The 20,887-nt window shown below is 38.1% G+C and overlaps 1 protein-coding gene across 2 annotated transcripts in view; it reads right to left on the reverse strand.

The window, feature by feature from the left end:
• The window catches only part of NR6A1 (nuclear receptor subfamily 6 group A member 1), a 224,402-nt gene that overhangs the window by 168,197 nt on the left and 35,318 nt on the right, over nt 1–20,887 (reverse strand). For both annotated transcript variants that reach the window (XM_032865829.1, XM_032865830.1), the window contains exon 2: nt 17,835–17,876. In XM_032865829.1, coding sequence (XP_032721720.1) covers nt 17,835–17,876 — 42 coding nt within the window. The remainder of the gene's footprint in view (nt 1–17,834; nt 17,877–20,887) is intronic.

Consider the following 20,887-nt stretch of genomic DNA (forward strand, 5'->3'; position numbering starts at 1 on the left):
GTTATCTTTCACCTGCATTTGTAGGATCATTTCTAGTAATTTACCAATATTGCTTAGCAGATGTGTTTGCTTACTGATTTACCAGTTTGTTAAAAAAAAAAAAAAAAAGATGATGAAACTAACTGGCCACAAATCACATTTATTCAACTTAACGTGAAGACACTAATATGTATTTAGTGAATTATAGTCAAGGGCCAAAATTATCATTGCTATTAGGAAAGGATATAAGGCATTTTAATCTGAAGTTTTTTTCTAACAAAATCTCTAACAGAAAAAGAGAAAGGGACAGAGACTGAATGTCACAATTAAGGCTATTTGGATAAAAATCCCATTTAGGGTTTGGCTTTTACTGCATCTTATAGTTATGTTGACAGATTCCTGGACAACTGAAGTGCTAAATAATCCAGACGCCAAACAAAATCAACAAAAGTCCCAGCACAAAAATCATTACATAAAGGATTTTATTTCCTTCTCAATTACACAGATCTACTCCATTCAACAATAAGGAAAAACAATTCCTAGAAGAATCATTTGGTTTTAGACTCACACAACAAATAATAATTGTCAACAGGACTGAACACAAAATGAGAATTAATTCTATCAGCAGTATTAGAGCTATTATTATAAACATCTGTGCATACACAATGACCACATACATACATATACACAATGGTAAGATTTTACTTTAAATCTCAGAAGAACACTCTTATTCTATTTCACACCTAGCTCCAAAGGCCCATTGCACTGAGCCTCCTTCTACCTTTTCCTACCTTCTCCTCTTCCCTCCCAATCTTTTGGCCCCAGGATTCTCAAGATTGGAACTTAAAGATCCTCTTGATGAATTAATCCAACATTCAATCACCATATGAGTGGCTGATGTTCAATTCATTTCTACTTATGAATAAAGGTTATTACAAGTAACTTGTTAACTGTTACTAAAATTCTTTTACGAACTAAAATTAAGAAGAGACTCTAGTCTTTCCACTTTTTTAGTGTTCCACCAAAAAGCCCGGCGGCTACGAAATGGGTGGTAATGTTGCAAAAAAACCTTACAACTAATAAACATATAAAGCCAGTTGGAAATCCTGCAGTTCTTAGAAGAATTCCATTATCACTACTGAAAAATTAGTGGTAGTTTTCAATTGCTGCTATTCTTGCTTTTTAATCTTCGGTTATAGCTCATTCAGCAATGTCATTTTCAAAGGTTTATTTACTTAAGAGAGAGAGAGCACATATGTGCATGCACAGGAGGGGCAGAGGGAGAGAATCTCAAGCAGACTCCCCTAAGCACAGACCCTGACTCATGACCCATGAGACCACAACCTGAGCCAAAACCAAGAGTACAGGCGCTCAAGTGACTGAACAACCCAGGAGCCCCTAGCAACATCATTTTCCAATCATTTTAATATATGTTGTGTACGACAGGATGGCAGTGCATCAACAGTATCCTTATTTTAAATTTTCCCATGATTAGTCTTTGGTGTGTACGTGTCATGTTTCAACAGAAGTCCTACCTCAATTGCTAAAGCACGTGTATCATCCTTGCCCTAAAATGTATTTGTATTTAATAGCCCATTTCCAATAGAAAACAGGAACACGCAGTTAAGTAGGTAATGGGGTTCTGCCTAAGTTGACTAAGGTCAAAAAAGTGGGTATCACTGCTATAACCAAGCAAGCTGCTCTAGGATGCCAGGTCACATTACTTCCAGCCTAGCAGTTCTCCCAAACTTTTTCTCTAAACTACCTCAAGGAGCATTAGAAACTCACCCCATATATTCTGAGCCACATATATTCTGCCCATGATTTCTTGGAATCTCATATACCCTTAATGGACTTTCTTCCTTCATCATTACCTTAATTCCTTGTCCAGGATAATCTCTGTTCTCCCAATTTCCACTTTTATAAGAAAACCCCACACCTTAGACTGTAACATTCATAAAAAGTCCTTTTTTGATGCCCAAGAAAGGAGTCCCAAACTCAAAGGACAGCATGGAGCTGTTAATGCCTCTTCCTGCATTTTCCTGGAAGAGATTTTCAACTCTGGGTTATATGCACACATCCTTCTTATCCCCACTCCCCAAACTCAAATCTCTTTGCATTAATGGTTTGCTCAATCACCTTACTCCTCTGAACTCCCAATATTCAACTGGATAGCCACTGAATAAGCCAAGATGTTGAAGTCTGAGAGAAAAGGGATGCAGCAAAACGGATTCTGACATATTTTAATTAGAGTTTCCATGCATGCTTTTACAATGAGCTAAAGGTTCATTCCTTCTCTCAGATTCTGAGGTTTAGCAGTACTACTTTTCACAAAATCTTGGTTTTCTATTCTGTTTAATTATGAATTTTACAAGCATGTTCTATTTTTCAGTCTGATTGCTTGTTCTTGGCTCTTCAGTTAGGGCCTGTTGCCACCTTGTGGACTAAGTGGGAATAAATGCCAATGCACTACCACAGGTTCTCATCTCTGTGCTTCCAGAAGAAGACCACTAGATGGTGACTTCAAATTTGAAGAGACTTTCCAAACCAATAGAGAAAACCAGATAGATGGCTTATGACTACACAAAAAAAATAGATTCACGCAAATAAAATAAAAATCAGTATGTCCAAAATAATGAGTTAAATAAATGAATAAATATCTTTTGGAGGTAGTATGGCCTAAGGTTAACAACCTCTTAACCCAGGCTCTGACTTAGCAAACTAGGAATACAAGTGAACTTCCTCATACTGATAAAGAGCATCTACAAAAAAATCCATAGCTTCAAAAATGCATAACTTTCAAAACTTACTACAAAGCTACTGGAACCAAAACAGTGTGGTACTGGCATAAAAACAGACATACAGACAAATGGAATGGGATACAGAACCCTGAAATAAACTCTCACATATATATGGCCAATGATTTTCAACAAGGTTTTCCAAACCATTCAATGGGGGAAGGGACAATCCTTTCAAAAAACAGTGAAGGGAAAATTGAATATCCACATACAGAAGAATGAATCTTGACTTTACACCATACAGTCAAAAATTACCTCAAAATAGGTCAAAGACCTAAATGCACGACCTAAAAGTATAAAACTTTTATAAGAACATACATGGAAAAAGCTTAATGATGCTGGATTTGGCAATGACACCAAAAGGCACAAGCAACAAAAGAAAAAAGAAGTTAAGCTGTACTACATCAAAATTTAAAATCCCTATATATAAAAGGACCCAATCCACAAAGTGAAATGCAATCCATGGAATGGAAGAAATTATTTGCAAATCATGTATCTGATAAAGGGCTAATATCCAGAATAGATAAAGACAGCTTACAACAAATAAGGGGTGTCTGGGTGGTTCAGTCAGTTAAGCATCTGACTCACTTTCAGCTCAGGTCATGATCTTAGGGTTGTGAGACCAAGCCCCAGCTTGGGCTCTGCACTGGGTGATGGAGCCTGTTTAAGATTCTCTCTCCTCCTCCCTCTGCTCCTCCCCAAACCGCACAAACAAAACAAAACACTCTTACAACTCAAAAGAACAACAAAACTTGTTTAAAAATAAGCAAAATATTTAAACAGACTTTTCTCCAAAGAAGTTATATAAATGGGGGCGCCTGGGTGGCTCAGTGGGTTAAGCCTCTGCCTTTGGCTTGGGTCATGGTCTCAGGGTCCTGGGATCAAGCACCGCACTGGGCTCTCTGCTCAGCGGGGAGCCTACATCCCCCCACTCTCTCTGCCTGTCTCTCTGCCTGCCAAATAAAGTTAAAAAAAAAAAAAAACCTTAAAAAAAAAAGTTATACAAATGGCCAATAAGCACATGAAAAGACGTTCAACAGCATTATTCATTAGGGAAATGCAAATCAAAACCACCATGAGGTATCACCTCACGCCCATTGAGATGGCTATTATCAAAAACACAGAAAGTATTAGTGAGGATGCAGAAAAATTAAAACTGTTGTGCACTGCTAGTGGGAATGTCAAATGATACAGCCACTGTAAAAAACAGTATGGCGGCTCTTCAGAAAATTAATAGAATTACCATATGCTCCAGCAACTCCAGTGCATATACATCAAAAAATTGAAAATAAGGACTTAAAAAAATACTGCACATTCATATTTGCAGCTTTATTGACAAAAGCCAAAAGGTGTAAGTGGCCCAAGTGTCCAACAGATGAAGAGATAAACAAAATGGTGTGTGTGTGTGTGTGTGTACACACACACACACACACACACACACAATGGACTATTATTCAACCTTAAAAAGAAAGGAAATTCTGACACATGCTACAACATAGATGAACCTCGAAAACATTATGCTAAGGAAAAGAAGCCACACATGGGAGCACGTGGGTAGCTCAGTCAATCGGTTAAGGGTCCTGGGTTTGAGCCCTGAGTTGGGCTCCCTGCTCATCAGAGAGTCCGGGTTTCTCCCTCTCCCTCTTCCCCCTGCTCATGCTCACTTGCTCGCTCACTCTCTCACTCTCAAATAAGTAATAAAATCTTAAAAAAAAAAAAAAATTAAGAAAGAAAAGAAGAAGAAGCCACACAGAGCAGGGCAAATACTATGATTCTGCTTATATAAAATACCGAGAAGAGTCAAATTCACAAAAGACAGAAAGTAGAATGGTGGTTGTCAGAGGCTAGGGGAAATCAGCAACTATTCTTAATGGGTACAGAGTTTCAGTGTTAAACAATGAGAGTTCTGTAGATAGACGGTGGTGATGGCTACACAATAATATGGACATACCTAATGGCACTAAACTGTACATTAAAAAAATTTTTAAGATGGTAAATGTTATGTGTATTTTATCACAACTTTTAAATACAAAAGAAAAAAATCTAAAAAAATCTTATGGCTAACAACATATTTGATAGTGAAATACTAAACACCTTCCCCTAAGTTCAAAGACAATAATGTCATTCTCACCACTTTTATCTACTATTAGACTAGAAATCTTAGCCAATGCAATAAGGTAATAAAAATAAACAAAACTCATAAACATCAAAAAGGAAGAAGTAGACTTGTTTTTATTCAAAGATATACACACAAAAAGTCCCAAGGAATTTATTTTTAAAAGTTACTAGAACTAGGAAACAAACTTAACAATGTTAAGTGATACAAATTTGATACACAAAAATCAATTGCTTTTCTATACTAGCAACAAACAATGGGAAAACAACATTTTAAAATAATACCATTTACTACAGCATTAAAAAAAGTATTTTGGATAAGTTTAAAGAAAGATATACTAGATCTCAACACTAATCTTTCAAAAACTTGATGAGAAAAAAACAAGTAAGTTCTAAATATGTGAAAAGATACACTAAATTCATAGAAGACTCAGTTCTAAAACGACAACTCTCTCCAAACTGATAGGATCAATACAATCCAATCAAAATCTTGGGAGGCTTCTTTGTTTAAAAAAAAAAAAAATTGACAAACTGATTCTAAAACCTATAGGGAAATGAAAAAACACAACACACTGGAATAGCCAAAATAATCTGAACAACTTTAAAGGAAAAATGGAGTTGGAACGCTAACGCTGCCTGATTTTGAGACTGATTATAAAGCTATGGTATTCAAGACACTGCAGTACTGGTAAAAAGATAAATAGATGAATGGAAGAGAATACAATCTAGAAATAGACTCATACATATAAATATCAAATTATTTTTCAGCAAGTGCATCAAAAATTCAATGAGGAAAATCTTTACAACAAATGGCACTAAAACAAATGAATATTCATAAAGAAAGACTTGGATTTCTATCTCCAACCATATGAAAATTTTAATTTGAGATGGGTTAAAGACATAAATGTAAAAACTAAAAAAAGTTTCTAGTAGAAAACACAGAACACCATCTTTGCAACCTCAGGTTACACCAAGATTTCTTAAAACACAGAAAGCATTAACCATAAGAAGAAAAAAATGAATAAATTAGACTTCCTAGAAATGTAAAACGTCTGCTAATCAAAAAAAACATATTCATAAAGTAGAACAGAAAGCCACAGATTGGGAGAAAATATTCAAACCACATATTTGATGAAGGACTTGTATCCTAATTAAAAAAAAAAAAACACAACTCAATAATAGGACAGAGAACATGATTTTAATAGTCAAAAGACTTTGAAAAGACACTTTTTTTTTTTTTTTTTAAAGATTTGAGAGAGGGAGAGAGAGCATAGAAGCAGGAGGAGGGGCAGAGGGAGAGAGAGAAGCAGACTGCCCGCTAAGCAGGGAGCCTGACTCTATCAATCCCAGGACTCACAGACCATGACCTAGGCCAAAGGCAGATGCTTAACCAACTAAACCACCCAGGCAGGCCTGAATAGACACATCTAAAAGGTGATATACGAATGGCCAATAAGAGCATGAAAAGGTGATCTACATAATTAGTCATTAGGGAAAAGCAAATTAACAGGGCACCTGGGTGGCTCAGTCAGTTAACCATCTAACTCTTGGTTTTGACTCAGGTCATGATCTCATGGATCATGGGATCAAGCCCACATCAGGCTCTGCACTCAGCAAGGAGTCGACTTGGAAGATTCTCTCCCTATGCCCCTCCTAAACTCGTGCTCTCTCTCTCAAATAAATAAATCTTTAAAAAAAAAAAATCCATTACATGCCTACTAGAATGACTAAAATTTAAAAGTTAACAACACCAAATGCTTGTAAAGATGTGGAAAAACTAGAACTCCTGCACTACTGGAACTGTACAATATATTAACAATTTGGGAAACTGGCAATTTCATAAAGCTTAACATACATCTACGATATGACCTAACAATTCCTAGATATATGTCTAATAGAAATAAAAACGTACAGCCAAAAAAATCTTGTACAAGAGTTTTCACCGCTGTTTTATTTATAACAGCCAAAAACCACAAACAGCCCAAGTTATCAACAGGTGCTATAGAGAAACTGTGATATAGTCAATAGACTACGACTTAGCAATAAAAAAATAAACTACTAAAACCTGGAACAACATGGGTAAATCTCAAACGTTATGATGTAAAACACCAGAGACAGAAGAGCACCTGTTGTATGATTACATTTATATGACATTTTAAAACAGGCAAAACCAATCATGACAGAAATCAGAGGTTAATGTTTCTTGGGGTAGAACAGTACAATTGACTAAGAAAAAGCATAAGGCAATTTTCTGAAGGGATGACAATGTTCTGCATCTTGACAGAACATGGGTTACAAGGTCGCATGCATTTGTAAAAAGTGCTTGAACCTTATACTGTGCATTTCACTATACGTAAATCATACCACTATTTTAAAAAGATAAAAAATACAGTGTTTCTGTAATCATACAAGCTTCAGCTCTGCCAGTTACCAGCTGTGTGGCCTTGGCCAAGTGTTAAACTGTCAGTTTCTTCATCTGTAAAATGGAGGGAACAAGAGTTGAAAACATCATAAGAATTGCGAGAATAAAAGAGATAATGTTTTAAAACCATTAGCATACAGTAAATGCTCACTGAATACTCCAAAAAGTTAGAAACCCTCTGTCATGTATTTCAGCAAAGAAACATACAGGACTGGCTAGAGCAGCTAGATGCTGAAGAATTCACATACATATTACCTCACTTATTTTTTAAAACAACCCATAACAGGGATTATTACTGTTGTATGGATAAAGGAACTGGTCACTCAGCAAAGAAGTGGCAAAAGCCAAGATGCAAACTCTCACTCATGTTTTTTCCACTGCCCCATGCTATCTTCCATTAAGGTCATCTCTAGCAGTGTAACCCTGCAACTGCCCGGATAACACAATCAAATGAGAAGCAATTAAGGATCCCTTTATTCTCGATAGTATGGTATATCAAACCTGATTCTGAAAAGCAGGCCAATTTTAAGAGCTTGATTGTGACTTGAGGGAAAGCTGCAAGTAGAAGCCTGCAAACACTGTTCTAGGCTTTTATCCTGTTCTCAGGCTTCAAGATGATTCCTGCTACATGAGGATACTGATACCGCTAGAGCGATTTCAAGATAAGAGAATTCTGAATGTAAAAATTTGTGATCTAAGGTGGGAAACTAGAATGTGAGTAGCTTAATTTGTAGAACAGCCTTAGAAATTTGGCAACTGAAATGAGAGCTAGAGATTTTTTTTTTTTTAGTATCTCTCTTTTGGGGCACACCTGGGTGGTTTCGTGGGTTAAGCCTCTGCCTTCGGCTCAGGTCATGATCTCAGAGTCCTGGGATTGAGCCCCCCCCCACTAGGCTCTCTGCTCAGCAGGGAGCCTGCTTCCCCCTCTCTCTCTGCGTGCCTCTCTGCCTACTTGGGATCTCTCTCTGCCAAATAAAAAAATAAAATCTTTTTTAAAAAAATTAATATATCTATCTCTTTGAGGTGCCTGGGTGGCACAGTCAGTTAAGCATTCAACTCTTGGTTTCGGGTCAGGTCCTGATCTCAGGATCATCAGATCCAGCCCTGCCCTGGGCTCCATGCTCAGCTCAGAATCTGCTTGACTTTTTCCCTCTCCCTCTGCTCTTCTCCCATATGCTCACTTGCTCTCAACCTAAAATAAATAAATAAATCCTTAAGAAAATAACACAGAATAAAGTAAAATAAAATAAAATAGAAATCTTTCAAGTGGCCTGATGACTCAGTGGGTTAAGCATTCAACTCCTGATTTCAGCTCAGGTTATGATTTCAGGGTCGTGAGAGCGAGCCCCATGTCAGGCTCCACATTGGGTCATGGAGCCTGCTTAAGATTCTCTCTCCCTCTCCCTCTGTCCCACCTCTCCCCACACATGCATTCTCTCTCTCTCTCTCAAAAAAAAAAAAAAAAAATACGTACTTTACTCCTAATACAAGAGCTTTGTTAAAAATTAAAGTAATGAAAGTTGCCCTGTGATCCCATTTGGCTAAAGATACTATGCTGTTAACAGTTCGGTGTATCCTTCTTCCAGACTAAAATCTGCCTTCTCCTTAGCAATTCTATAGTAGTCCTCCATTGCATGGATAACCACAATCTATTATAATTGCTGAAAGGAATATATTTTGACTATGTATTTTGCATACCTGACATTTCTTATAAAGACGGAGATTGGAATTGCTACATCTGTAGTTTTTAATTTTTAAATTTTAAACCACTAAATCTGTAAAAAAAATAAACCTGCACATTTTCAGCTTTGACAGATATTATACTCATAATAATTCCCATTTTTCCACACCTTCATCTGCACTGATAATTTTCATTCTCTAGCATAGAAGCTATAGACTCAAATGCCTACAGAAGACACAGGAGACATAACTGGATGAAGGAGGCCATCTGGGTCTGTGACAAACCTTAGAGTGCATGCTCACATCAAGAGGGCAGCCACTATTCTATTCCAGTCATCAGATGTCATGTAAAAATCTAGTCCCGGGGTGCCTGGGTGGCTCAATGGGTTAAAGCCTCTGCCTTCGGCTCAGGTCATGGTCCCAGGGTCCTGGGATCGAGCCCCACATCAGGCTCTCTGCTCGACGGGGAGCCTGCTTCCTCCTCTCTCTCTGCCTATCTCCTCTGCCTACTTGTGATCTCTGTCAAATAAATAAATAAAAATCTTAAAAAAAAAAATCTAGTCCCAATTTATTAAGGCCAAAACTCCAAATTTTTATGAAAATCTTACAGGTTTTTTGTTTTAAAGGCTTATTTATTTATTTATTTGACACAGAGAGAGAGCGCGTGCTCACAAGTAGGCAGAGAGGCAGGCAGAGAGAGAGGGGGAAACAGGCTCCCCACTGAGCAGAGAATCTGATGTGAGGCTTTTTTCCCAGGACCCTGAGATCATGACTTCAGCCAAAGGCAGAGGCTTAAGTCACTGAGCCACCCAGGCACCCCGAAAATCTTACAGGTTTTTAATGTTGACAACTAAAATGTTTTATTTAAATATTCAAACAAAATACATCCATAGGCCAGACTACATTTAGCACATGGAATTTTACATTGAGACAAAAAGATGTAACATTGAATTTTCACTTTTTAAAAAGATTATTATTTATTTACTTATTTATTTAACAGAAAGAGAGAGCATGCACACAAGTAGAGGGGGGGGCAGCAGGCAGAGGGAGAGGGAAAAGCAGGCTCCCCACTGAGTAGGGAGCCTGACTCGGGGCTGGGATCCTGGGATCATGACCTGAGCTGAAGGCAGACACTTAACTGCCTGAGCCACCCAGGCACTCCATGTATTTTCACTTTGAATCTTATTATTCATGCAGTTTGTTTTGCTATGCTTACAAACAGAGGATGTTTTTATTTAATTTTGGTTTATAGTGAGTGTTAGCACCCTTCAGAATAAGATGTTTATCTTTATTTTTTTTCCCCAGATTCACATCTACAACAAATATTAGGAGAAAAAAAAAAAAAAAGATATGTACCTTCAGGTTTTGAGGCTAGAAAGTGTGGTCTTAGTTAAAGTGTGGCCAGAAAGGGTATATGAAGACTCTTGGGACTGAGTTGCTATACTCTCCCCAGCATACTTAGAGCACAAGATTTTTAGAGAAAATAATTTATAAAACTACATATAACTTTTTTTTTTTAAACTACGTATAACTCTTGAAGATGGCTTCAATAATCTGGTGTTTCCCTCTACTACCTGATACATTTGCTTAACAGCAAATTTTCTGATGAGGTATTAAAAAAGGAGAAGAATTCTCATACATCTCCTTTATTATCATACTTGGAATTTAAACCACTCTCAGCTTTTTTTAATGAAATAAAGCACAGGTTTGCAGAAAACTTTCCCTCTTCAGGAAATGCTACTGCAAACACTGCCTCTATAGAAAGAACACTGCAGCAACCTATCTAGCTTTGGTTTGCCCTCATTCCTTCTTAGTCATCCATTACAAATCTCCAGACCCAGATGTCCCAGCATTCCCTGCACCTACGAGAGATAATGGCAGAGATCCAGGACTATCCACGGGCCCAACAACAGCCTTTGAATGCAACTATCTTTTCATCAATTGTAAACAAGTCCTAAACTCTTGGCTCCACAGGGAGTCCCTACCAAGTCGGTATAAACTCTGTAACAGGGGCAGAGGTCAAGGGGATGAGAGCTCAGAGCCTAAGCTCTGAATCTCATCCCATCTCTACTCTGTTCAAAAGAATCCTTATCAGAAGAGAACGCCCCAGCAAAAGGCCACATTCAGGAGACCTGATCTAGCAGATTCAGCTTAAGTTTTGGAAGTAAGCTTTTGGAACAGTTATGAATGTGAAATACCTAATGTGCCCAGGAAGATGACCCCAGAAACAGTGTTCTGAAGGGAAGGGAACATAAAGGGAGAAACAAGGGAGATTTGGTGAATCTATCTTCATTTGTTTCAGGAAAGAACCGGTCTGAAAAGTAGTGGAATAACCCTGAACCTGAGCCACAGAAGAAATCTCTTTGGCAACCTATTCCACAGACTGAATTATTCTGTTTGTGTCCAAAATCATTCTAATATATGCAAAAGAGCCCAAAAAACACTTAGAAAATAGTATATTCTTCTGTATGCAAAAACAAAACAAAACAAAACAAAAAAACCATTATGTATGTTGTAAATCATACTGCTTTAGGCTCTTCCGTTAGCATTTGAGACTTGTCACAGTCAAGAGAACCAGAGACAGGACAGAAGAGGAGTTAAATGAAATACCAATCAGAGAAAGACAATTAGATTATTTCACTCATGTGGAATTTAAATAAAACAGGAGCATAGGGGAAGGCAGAGAAAAATAAAACAAGATGAAATCAGAGTGAGAGACAAACCGTTTAACCATAGGAAACAAACTAAGGGTTGCTGGAGAAGAGAGGGTGGGGGAATGGGGTAACTGGGTGACGGACATTAAGGAGAGCATTTCATGTAATGAGCACTAGGTGTTATATGCGACCAATGAATCACTAAACTCTACCTCTGAAACTAATGATACAATGTTAATTAACTGATTTTTTTGAAAATTTGACACAGAGAGAGAGAGATCACAAGTAGGCAGAGAGACAGGCAGAGAGAGAGGAGGAAGCAGGCTCTCCATGGAGCAGAGAGCCCGATGCAGACTCTCTGAAATCATGACCTGAGCCAAAGGCAGAGGCTCAACCCACTGAGCCACCCAGGAGTCCCTAATTAACTGAATTTCAATAATATAAATTTTTAAAAAACAGCTCTCAAGGGGTGCCTGGGTGGCTCAATGGGTGAAGCATCTGCCTTCCGCTCTGGTCACTATCTCCGGGTCCTGGGATGGAGTTCCCTATCAGGCTCCGGGCTCAGCAGGAAGCCTGCTTCTCCCGCTCCCACTCGCCCTGCTGGTGTTCCCTCTCTCTGTGTCTCCCTCTATCAAATAAATAAATGAAATCTTAAAACACACACACACACACACACACACACACAAAACAGCTCTCAAATCTCAGATACTCCTCCACTATATACTTTGGAATGAGTCTTTTAACCTCTCCAGGCCTCAACATTCTCATCAGTAAGATCAGGATAGCATCTTTTTTTTTTTGACACGTTTTATGAGTGCTTACATGTGAAACATTTAGTGTGTAATAAGTATTAGCTATAATCATTATTGTTATTATTACATAGTAGAAGTAGAAGGCACTTAACAAGTTTCGTATCTGTTTTCCTGACTAAACCAGGGCATGAACTGTGTCACAGCTTGGCCCAGCTTGGCACACACATCAAAGAGAAAAAGAGAAGTGGGGAGAGAAGAAATGAACAATGGACTAGGTATTACAAAGTCAAACTTAAAATTAAGATAATTTTATAGGATATAATCCTCATTCTTACTGTATATATGCAAAATGCCTGGAACATAAAGAATACCCAGTAAATGTTAGTTTTCTTTCCTTCCTTAATCTCTAACACCCAGCCTTAAATTCACTCTCTGCAGACCACACTTGGGCTTATATGAAGTGTCTTCTGAGATCAAAAATGGTGACAAACAGTTTGACGACTAGGAATGAACCCATTAAGTCACGGTACAGAATATCAGAATTTTGGACAGAACCTAGAAGACTCTAGCTGAGAAGTACATTATTCTTTTGTAGTCTGAAGAATCCACAAAAAGTCTCGAGGGGCACCTGGGTGGCTCTCCCCCTGCTAGTTTATGTGTGTGCATGCTCTCTGTCAAATAAATAAGATCTAAAAAAAACAACACAAATTTATTCATTTAACAGAGAGAGAGCACAAGCGGGGGGTTGGGGGGAGGAGGAGTAGAGGGAGAGGGAGAAACAGACCCCCGGCTGAGCAGGGAGCCCGATGTGGGGCTCCATCTGGGGATGCAGGGATCATGACCTGAGCCAAAGGCAGATCCTTAACTGACTGAGCCACCCAGGTGCTCCCCTCATGTTTCTTTTTAAATGCCCATTTATCTACATCTAGATCCTTGATCACTAGTGGGAAATACATATATATATATATATACCTTTTTAAAGTCTGAGTCAGCAAGAATCCCAAGTATGCAGTGTTTTTAAAACACTAATGGTTGGGTTTTTAATTGTATAAATTTTTTTCCCAACATAAGCATGGTACTGATCAAAGAGTACATAATATGAGTATGTGTTTTAAATAAGGAGAGGGTTAACTTCTTTAGTTTCTTATTAGGTTAAATAAATGGGCTGGCAGATGGTCACTTGGGAGGTTACCTCCTGCTGGCTGCGGGGGGGGGGGGGGGGCGGGGAAGGGGACCAGAACAGCCTAACAGTCAACCAGATGGTAAAGAACAGTCTTGGCCAAAGTACTCAGCAATATATGAGATCTGTTCTTCTGAGGGAATATTCACTTGAAGCAGTAACTTATACCTGCTACCATCTGGAATGATTATCTTTGTATCATTAAGAAACACAGGCTAGTTTAATTGAATAAAGTGCAGTTACAACAGTCCATTAATACAGAAAGACCAAGAATTTCAACATTATGTTACATAGACTAGAATAGCATACACTTAACAGTGTTTATCATTTGGCAAGCATGGTTTTAAATGTAAATATAAATATATGTGTGTGTGTATTACTTCATTTAATCCTCACAACAGCCCTGTAAAGTATAAATAAATTTTTATTGTCCCCATTTTACAGATGAAAACACTGAGGCCCAGAGAGGTTAAATAACTTAGCCAACATTATAAACCTAGTAAATACTGAAGCCAAACAGAACCCAAACAATCTTGAGCCAGAGGCCATGCTCTTAATTAAGAAGAGTTTTGGTTTATATGCTAACGGTTCATTTGAAATGCAGACAAAAAAAACTTATACAAAAAAACATGTTACTGTGGTATTATAGAATGTAGAAAAACCTGGAAACCTAAATGCAACGGAAGAATGGTTAAATAAATATGGTGGTAAAGTTGTTCCCTTACAATTATCCTTCCATTCATTAAAAATATTTATGAAAAATGTTTCATGACTTAGACCAATGCTCACAATGTAATGATGCGGGGGAGGGGAGAGACAGGATACAAAGTTGTACATATATTATGATTCCAAATTATGTAAAAAACAAACTCAGACATAAGGTGGAAGGACATAATCTCAAATAAGAAACAATGGTTATTTCTGGGTGGTGGGATCAGGGTGTTTATATTTTTCTCTTAGTGTTTTCCACATGAACATGCATTATCCTACTACTATCAGTTTAAACAAAGGCAACTTTTTTTCTTTTAATCAAGCTACACCAAGATCTTCAAGCAGCTGGTAAAAATAGCTAAAAAGCTTCTAATCTAACTTCAAGTAGTTACTTTCCTTGGGATAATACCCTCTGAACATCAAACAACATAGCACATACAAAAAGAATGCTCACTTTCAACTTTGGAAACTGAATTAAAATATGAGCATTTCCAATTCTGATCAATAATTATTTACAAGGAACGAAATGGATTTAACTATTTAGAAGGCAAAAACTAAGGAAGGACTTTGCTAAAACAGATAATAAGAAACAAAAGTTTGACTGAGGAGAAAGAACAGCTGTTGCTAATCCAACTATTTACCCTTTGACCCTCTATCTAGCCAATAACTGAACAGTATCAATTGTTTTCCTGTATTATGTGCTGTTTACAATCCCTGAGAGGCATGAAAGGAATTAATAATTTAGCCTAGAAAGCTGACAGCCTTTATTGGGGAGCCCCTTGTCTGTGGGACAGAAATCAGAGCAAGTAGCTGTCCTAAAGTCATAGGTCCCTTTACTGTTCCTGTTTTATAGCCTAATTGGCCCCCAAACATAAATCAATTATTTCTCCTGTTTTAACCAACAATGACTTCTATTCTCTAACTTCCCTTGTATCAAGTCAGTCCTTGTTCTCTTGAGTTTTACAACTACATGGTAAACACGACGGTTGAGGAAAAAACTCGGGGAGCAAGGCGGACTGGGTTATTTGGAAACAGAAGCACAGAAAGGTTATGCTGTTTTGAACTTTTCTTGACCTTTGACTGCCCTTGTCCCTAGCTTATGCTAATGGGGCAGGGTACAGAGATGCTTCTTGTAGAAATGAACTTAGCCTGAACCTGTGCCATAACATTGGACTCCAGGAAGCCCAGGAATCATAAGAAGGCAGCCAGAGTGTGAACAGCTGCCCATATTCTAAACATGGCTACCCATCTGCTCTATCACAGAAAAGGTTGGGGGAAAAGAGCCATCTGAATAGGACAAAGTCAGATATTTTTCCTCATCTATGTTCCAACACATCCTACCTGTTGTCCCAAACTTGCTATCTACAACCACTGCCAACCACATTGGGAAATCAGCAACAATGGTATTTCCTGTTCCAAAATAAGCAAGCATGAGCAGGCTTTCCCTATCAAAAATTTGAGGGATAGAGGAGACACTGGGGCCTCTAAATTCCAAAGAAGTATTGGAGAGAAATTCCTATTTTTCTCAATCTAATATGTGAAAGTTGTGAGACATTAACACAGAAAATGTTATTTCTTCCCAGTCAAAAGCCATGAAATCTGCAGTATCAACATTCATAACCACATGAAGACAACACATACAGTCCATATCAGTCTTGAGGTCTCCCATCACTTGTTATGACTGCACATGCTTATTTGAACCCCAAGATGTATGAGAAAGAGATGATAAATTTTTACTTCTGCCCATTTGTTAATAGTACTACAGTGATACTGTAAAAGACAGAGGAATAAAACACTATTAACTTCACAAAGATAATATGGGATTACTGAGAATATTGCCTACATAAGCTAAGCACAGTTTTTAAAAGAAAAGTGATTTTTTTCTTTTCAGTGACTCCTATTCTAACTCATATACAGAATTATGACTCATTATCTATTCATTCTTATGGAATGGACAGGTGTGTAAATCACCACATCTGGCTAGAGATTCAAACAGAAATGTTCAATAAGTTAGGATTACTTGGCCCAGAAGGAAGCATAATTCAATAATTATCTTAATGAGGGCCTTTCCTGGAAAATGGGCAGGAGCTATTTTCAATTTCTATTAAGTGCAGAAAAGGTGAATAAGTTTGAGTAATATGTACTAAATTAGAGGCTCAAAAACTGCCTTTTCAAGTAATTCCAGAGAAGTAAATACTTTCCAATAAAATTAATACATGAGGACAGGCCCCAGACTTACCAGTTTGTGTACTGCTACTAGAACTAAACCTGGAGCAGCAAGAGCATGCTATGTTTAACAGAGTTCTCAATTATCTGGCTCATTTTTTGTGTAGTTCTGTCTGAAAGATTTCAGAGCATCTCAATGTCCTTCCTAATGTTAAAAAATCCAAGAAAGGACCATGACTCAAGAATTTACCTTTTTCCTCCTCCTAAATGAAGGCAATTCATAAGAGAAGGACAATGAGAAAATATTATGTTCACTCAGAGACACTGGCAGCCTATACTTCCTATAAAGCGGACTCTGAACAATTTCTAGAAAGACAATTCTACTTTCCTACTGCTTGATAAGCACTGTAGGACATTTTGTCTTGAAATTACTAAGTATTAGTTGAACAGACATGAATTTTAATATTGTTAAGGTATGTGGGGAAAATATATGTAAAGGTCCACACCCTCAGAGAGCCGATATTAGCTAGGATGGTGAGAAAGTAAAATTTACCGCTTACATCAACAGCAAGCAGACTGGTGAAAATTAGCCAGTCTCATGACCCTAAAAAGTACTAGAACTAGAAAAAATAACTCTAGATCATCTCATGAATTCTCAAATCTGAATTATCATTCAACCTTTTGGCATTAAAGCAAAACAAGGTCTTTATACATTGGATATTCCCATGCCCTATTTCTAATAGCTATAACCATATCTCGGAATGATGTATGCCACATTTTGAGAGCAACTGGAAACACGAATGGTTATCTACGATCAAGACAGACACCTGAAAAGCATCATTAAATTAGACCTCAAAACAGTCACCCTCATAACCATAAGCTCAACCTTAATGTAGATAAAGGTGCTTTAGAAATTAAACTGTGGTACAAAGGTTATTGAGTATAAACACCTAAACCAAGCATAATCCCTCTTTAAAAAAAAAAACCCTCCTCTCCAACCCCTGTTATTTCAGAAAATAAAAATTACGTCAAAGTCAGTTAATACTTTAGAGAAGTGGTTATGAATATATGGTTGTATGTGTGCATAAATGAAACACAATTTTTCTTGTTGCTTTCAACAAAAAAGAGATTAATATTAAATAGAAATTTCTTGCAAACCAATTTTCTACTAAATTACTACATTTCTGACCAATGAATAATATGAGAAGAAAAGGAAAGCATAACAAGATAGAATGTCCTCCCCATAATTATAAACCAAAGTAAAGTAAGATCTGAGTCAGTATGGCCACTAATGACACCCTCAAGTTATATATTTTAAAGGACACACACACACATCTTGTTCTTACTCACGAACACTGGGGAACATTCAGAACTTACTAGTGCCTGGGTCAAGCTCTGGCAATTCATCCTGACAAAAACCTAAAGAGAAAACAATAGGGAAAAAAAGATTTTAATTCATGAATTACTCTAAGGTAACTCAAAAATTCAGACCGAGAAGTCAAATTTGGATTTGAATCCTACCTCTATTACATTTATCTACTATATATCCCTCCCTGAGCCTCCATTTCCTAATCATTGTATTAAAAAATGTTAAGAGTAACCGCACTTACCACAGGTCACTTGATGAGGCCTGAGTAAGCATGCCAATATTAGTTGGAATAAAAATTCACAGAAAGATTACAATCATTAAGTATCTGACATGCTCTATGTAACATTAACAATTATTTTCCAAAAGAAAACAAAATATACAAAATATGAACTTATGAAAAATATCAAACAGGGTAATTTACTTAAAATTTTCACAAATGCTATTTACCTACATATACAACTGGATGCAATTTTCATTAATAAGAATGCAGTTCGGGTTCGAATAAATACCTCTCAAAGCCCATTGCGGGCCCAAAACATCTGAGCTACATCTGTCTGACTGGTATGCAGCTATCTCACTGCGGAAAAAAATCAAGCATAATGAAGAGCAAATATACTGTAGGTCTACATGTAGCTGATGCAACTTTCTCCAGCTTGCTTTCTACTCATCCTTAGCTTAAATATTTCCTCAGAAAAGCTTCTTTTGCCCTTGTACTCTTGTCTACACACAAGGTCAAAGCACCCTAAAATTACTTACCACCCTCCGTACTCATCAACAAGAAATTACTTGTTCAATGTCTAACTCCACTACGAGACTATTCTACAGAAGAGGGAACCTGGCCTGTCTTGTTCACAACTATATCCAAATCACCTCACAAGCCTAGCATAAAGCTGTTCAATAAAGATCAACTATAACATCTCCATGGTCAATTCAAGAAAACGGCGCAGAGGCGCCTGGGTGGCTGTCCCACTTGGCTGTCCACCAAGTGTCCAACTCTTGATCTCAGCTCAGCTCCTGATCTCAGAGTTATGACAAGCCCCTCATTGGGCTCCACCCTGAGCATGGAGCCTACTTTTAAAAAAAACAAAAGGAGCAAAACTAGGACTAGAGGAATATGAGAGCATTTTCCTTTTTTCTTCTTCTTTCTTTTTCCTTTTCCTACCCCCTATGAAAGCATTTTCTTTCATCATATCTAGGCCATCATAAGCCAGACCAGCCACTGGGAAAAATGGAAAAGCCATGTGGAAAAGAGGTATTCAAACAGTAGGGACACTACTTAAGCACCACAACTTTTAAAGTCTTCTGCAGTCTTGACTGTTTGGATTCACTAAACAGGCCACATCTCTTCTTGCCTACCTATGGTTCCTCCTCTTCCTCCTCCTCCTCCTCCTCCTCCTCCTCCTCCTCCTCCTCCTCCTCCCGGTAAAGAACTATTCATCCTTCAAGATTCAGATCAAATACCAACCACCACTGTGAAACATGGAAAACAGGAGAGGCCCATCCTGCACTCACCAAAGGATAAATGAACAATTTTTAAAAAGATATTTATTTATTTATTCATCTGCGAAAGAGAGAGCCCAAGCATGTGCACGCAGACAGAGGGGTAGCAGTTGGAGGGGAGCAAGGGGAGAGGGACAAGCAGACTTCCATGCGGAACATGGAGCCCAGCATGGGGCTTGAATCCAGGACCATGAGATCATGACCTGAGCCAAAAACCAATAATCAGACACCCAACCGACTGAGCCACCCAGGTACCCCAGGAACAATTTCAAAAACTGCCTCCTCCACAAGATACTGAACTCTTCAAGGTTACGAACCATGCTCCACCATTTGCAGAGCTGCTTCTATGCCCAGAACATTTGCCAATACAGCACGGAAGGTGATCAATTGCAGGATGAACTAAACAGAAAACACAACCCTACCTCTACCTCTACAGCACAGTCACAGAATTAGAAGATCTAAGTCTAGCATGCAAACTATGTGGAAGGTCTGAGTAAGGGAATTGGACCTGAAATGGTAGAATTTGGAAGCTATTAAAAGTGGCTAAGATCCCTGAGAAGGCTCACCTCAAAGCAACTTCAAAGTCTTTCTACATACACAAAGGTGATGGCAATCAAAAAAGTCATAGAGAGATGCAAGGCAGTAAGGAAATAACTCAGCATTACAAATGAGTTCAATACAGGACATCCTGCTAGAAGTGAAACTGAAAGTATTTACTTAATACAAACTGACTTGAAAACAGGAGAAAAGCCTGAGAAGGCAAGGTAGTATAATGGGAAAATTAGGTCTTTCCTAAATTCTTTTGGTTTAGTGATAGGACTTTAGGCAAGACACTCCTTATTCTGACCCTCAGATTCTGGACCTTAAACGAAAGAACTATACTAGAAGTCTCAAAAAAAGGACAAAACTTAATACATTTTCTGAAAACAAACAATATTCTGAACTCAAATTAAATAGATCAAACACAAATAGAGGGTCAAAAACAACAAAGAAAATACTAACAAAAATCATTAAAGCGGACTTCTTTTGTTTTTATCTGTCTAGCAATCACTCCCCCCTTCTTCTATTAATGGCATCCTGATTTTTCTTTGGAGACTTATCTCTGACATGTTCAGTCCGTATGACCCACGGAGAATTGCCCCTAACCCTGCTATAAATTGGGATTAACAACAGGACCTACTTTATAAGTCTGTTAAAAGAAATAAATGAGATAGTTCATGTGTAGGTTTGTATAGGAGCACCTGGGTAGCTCAGTCAGTTGGTCATGTGCCTTTGGCTTAAGTCATGATCCTGGGGTCCTGGGATGGAACCCCACATTGGGTTCTGCACTGGTGGGGAGTCTGCTTGAGGATTCGTTGCCCCTCTCCTTCTACTCCTACCCCCGCTTGTGCAAATGCGCATAAGGGCACACTCTTTCTCTGCCCCTCCCCCCACAATGAATCAACAACATCTTTTAAAAATAAAACAAACAGGGGTGCCTGGGTGGCTCAGTGGGTTAAGCCTCTGCCTTTGGCGCAGGTCATGATCCCAGGGTCCTGGGATCAAGCCCTGCATCGGGCTC

This window comes from Lontra canadensis, unplaced genomic scaffold (assembly GCF_010015895.1).
Source record: "Lontra canadensis isolate GAN:19392208 unplaced genomic scaffold, GSC_riverotter_1.0 scaffold30, whole genome shotgun sequence".
Lineage (NCBI taxonomy): Eukaryota > Metazoa > Chordata > Mammalia > Carnivora > Mustelidae > Lontra > Lontra canadensis.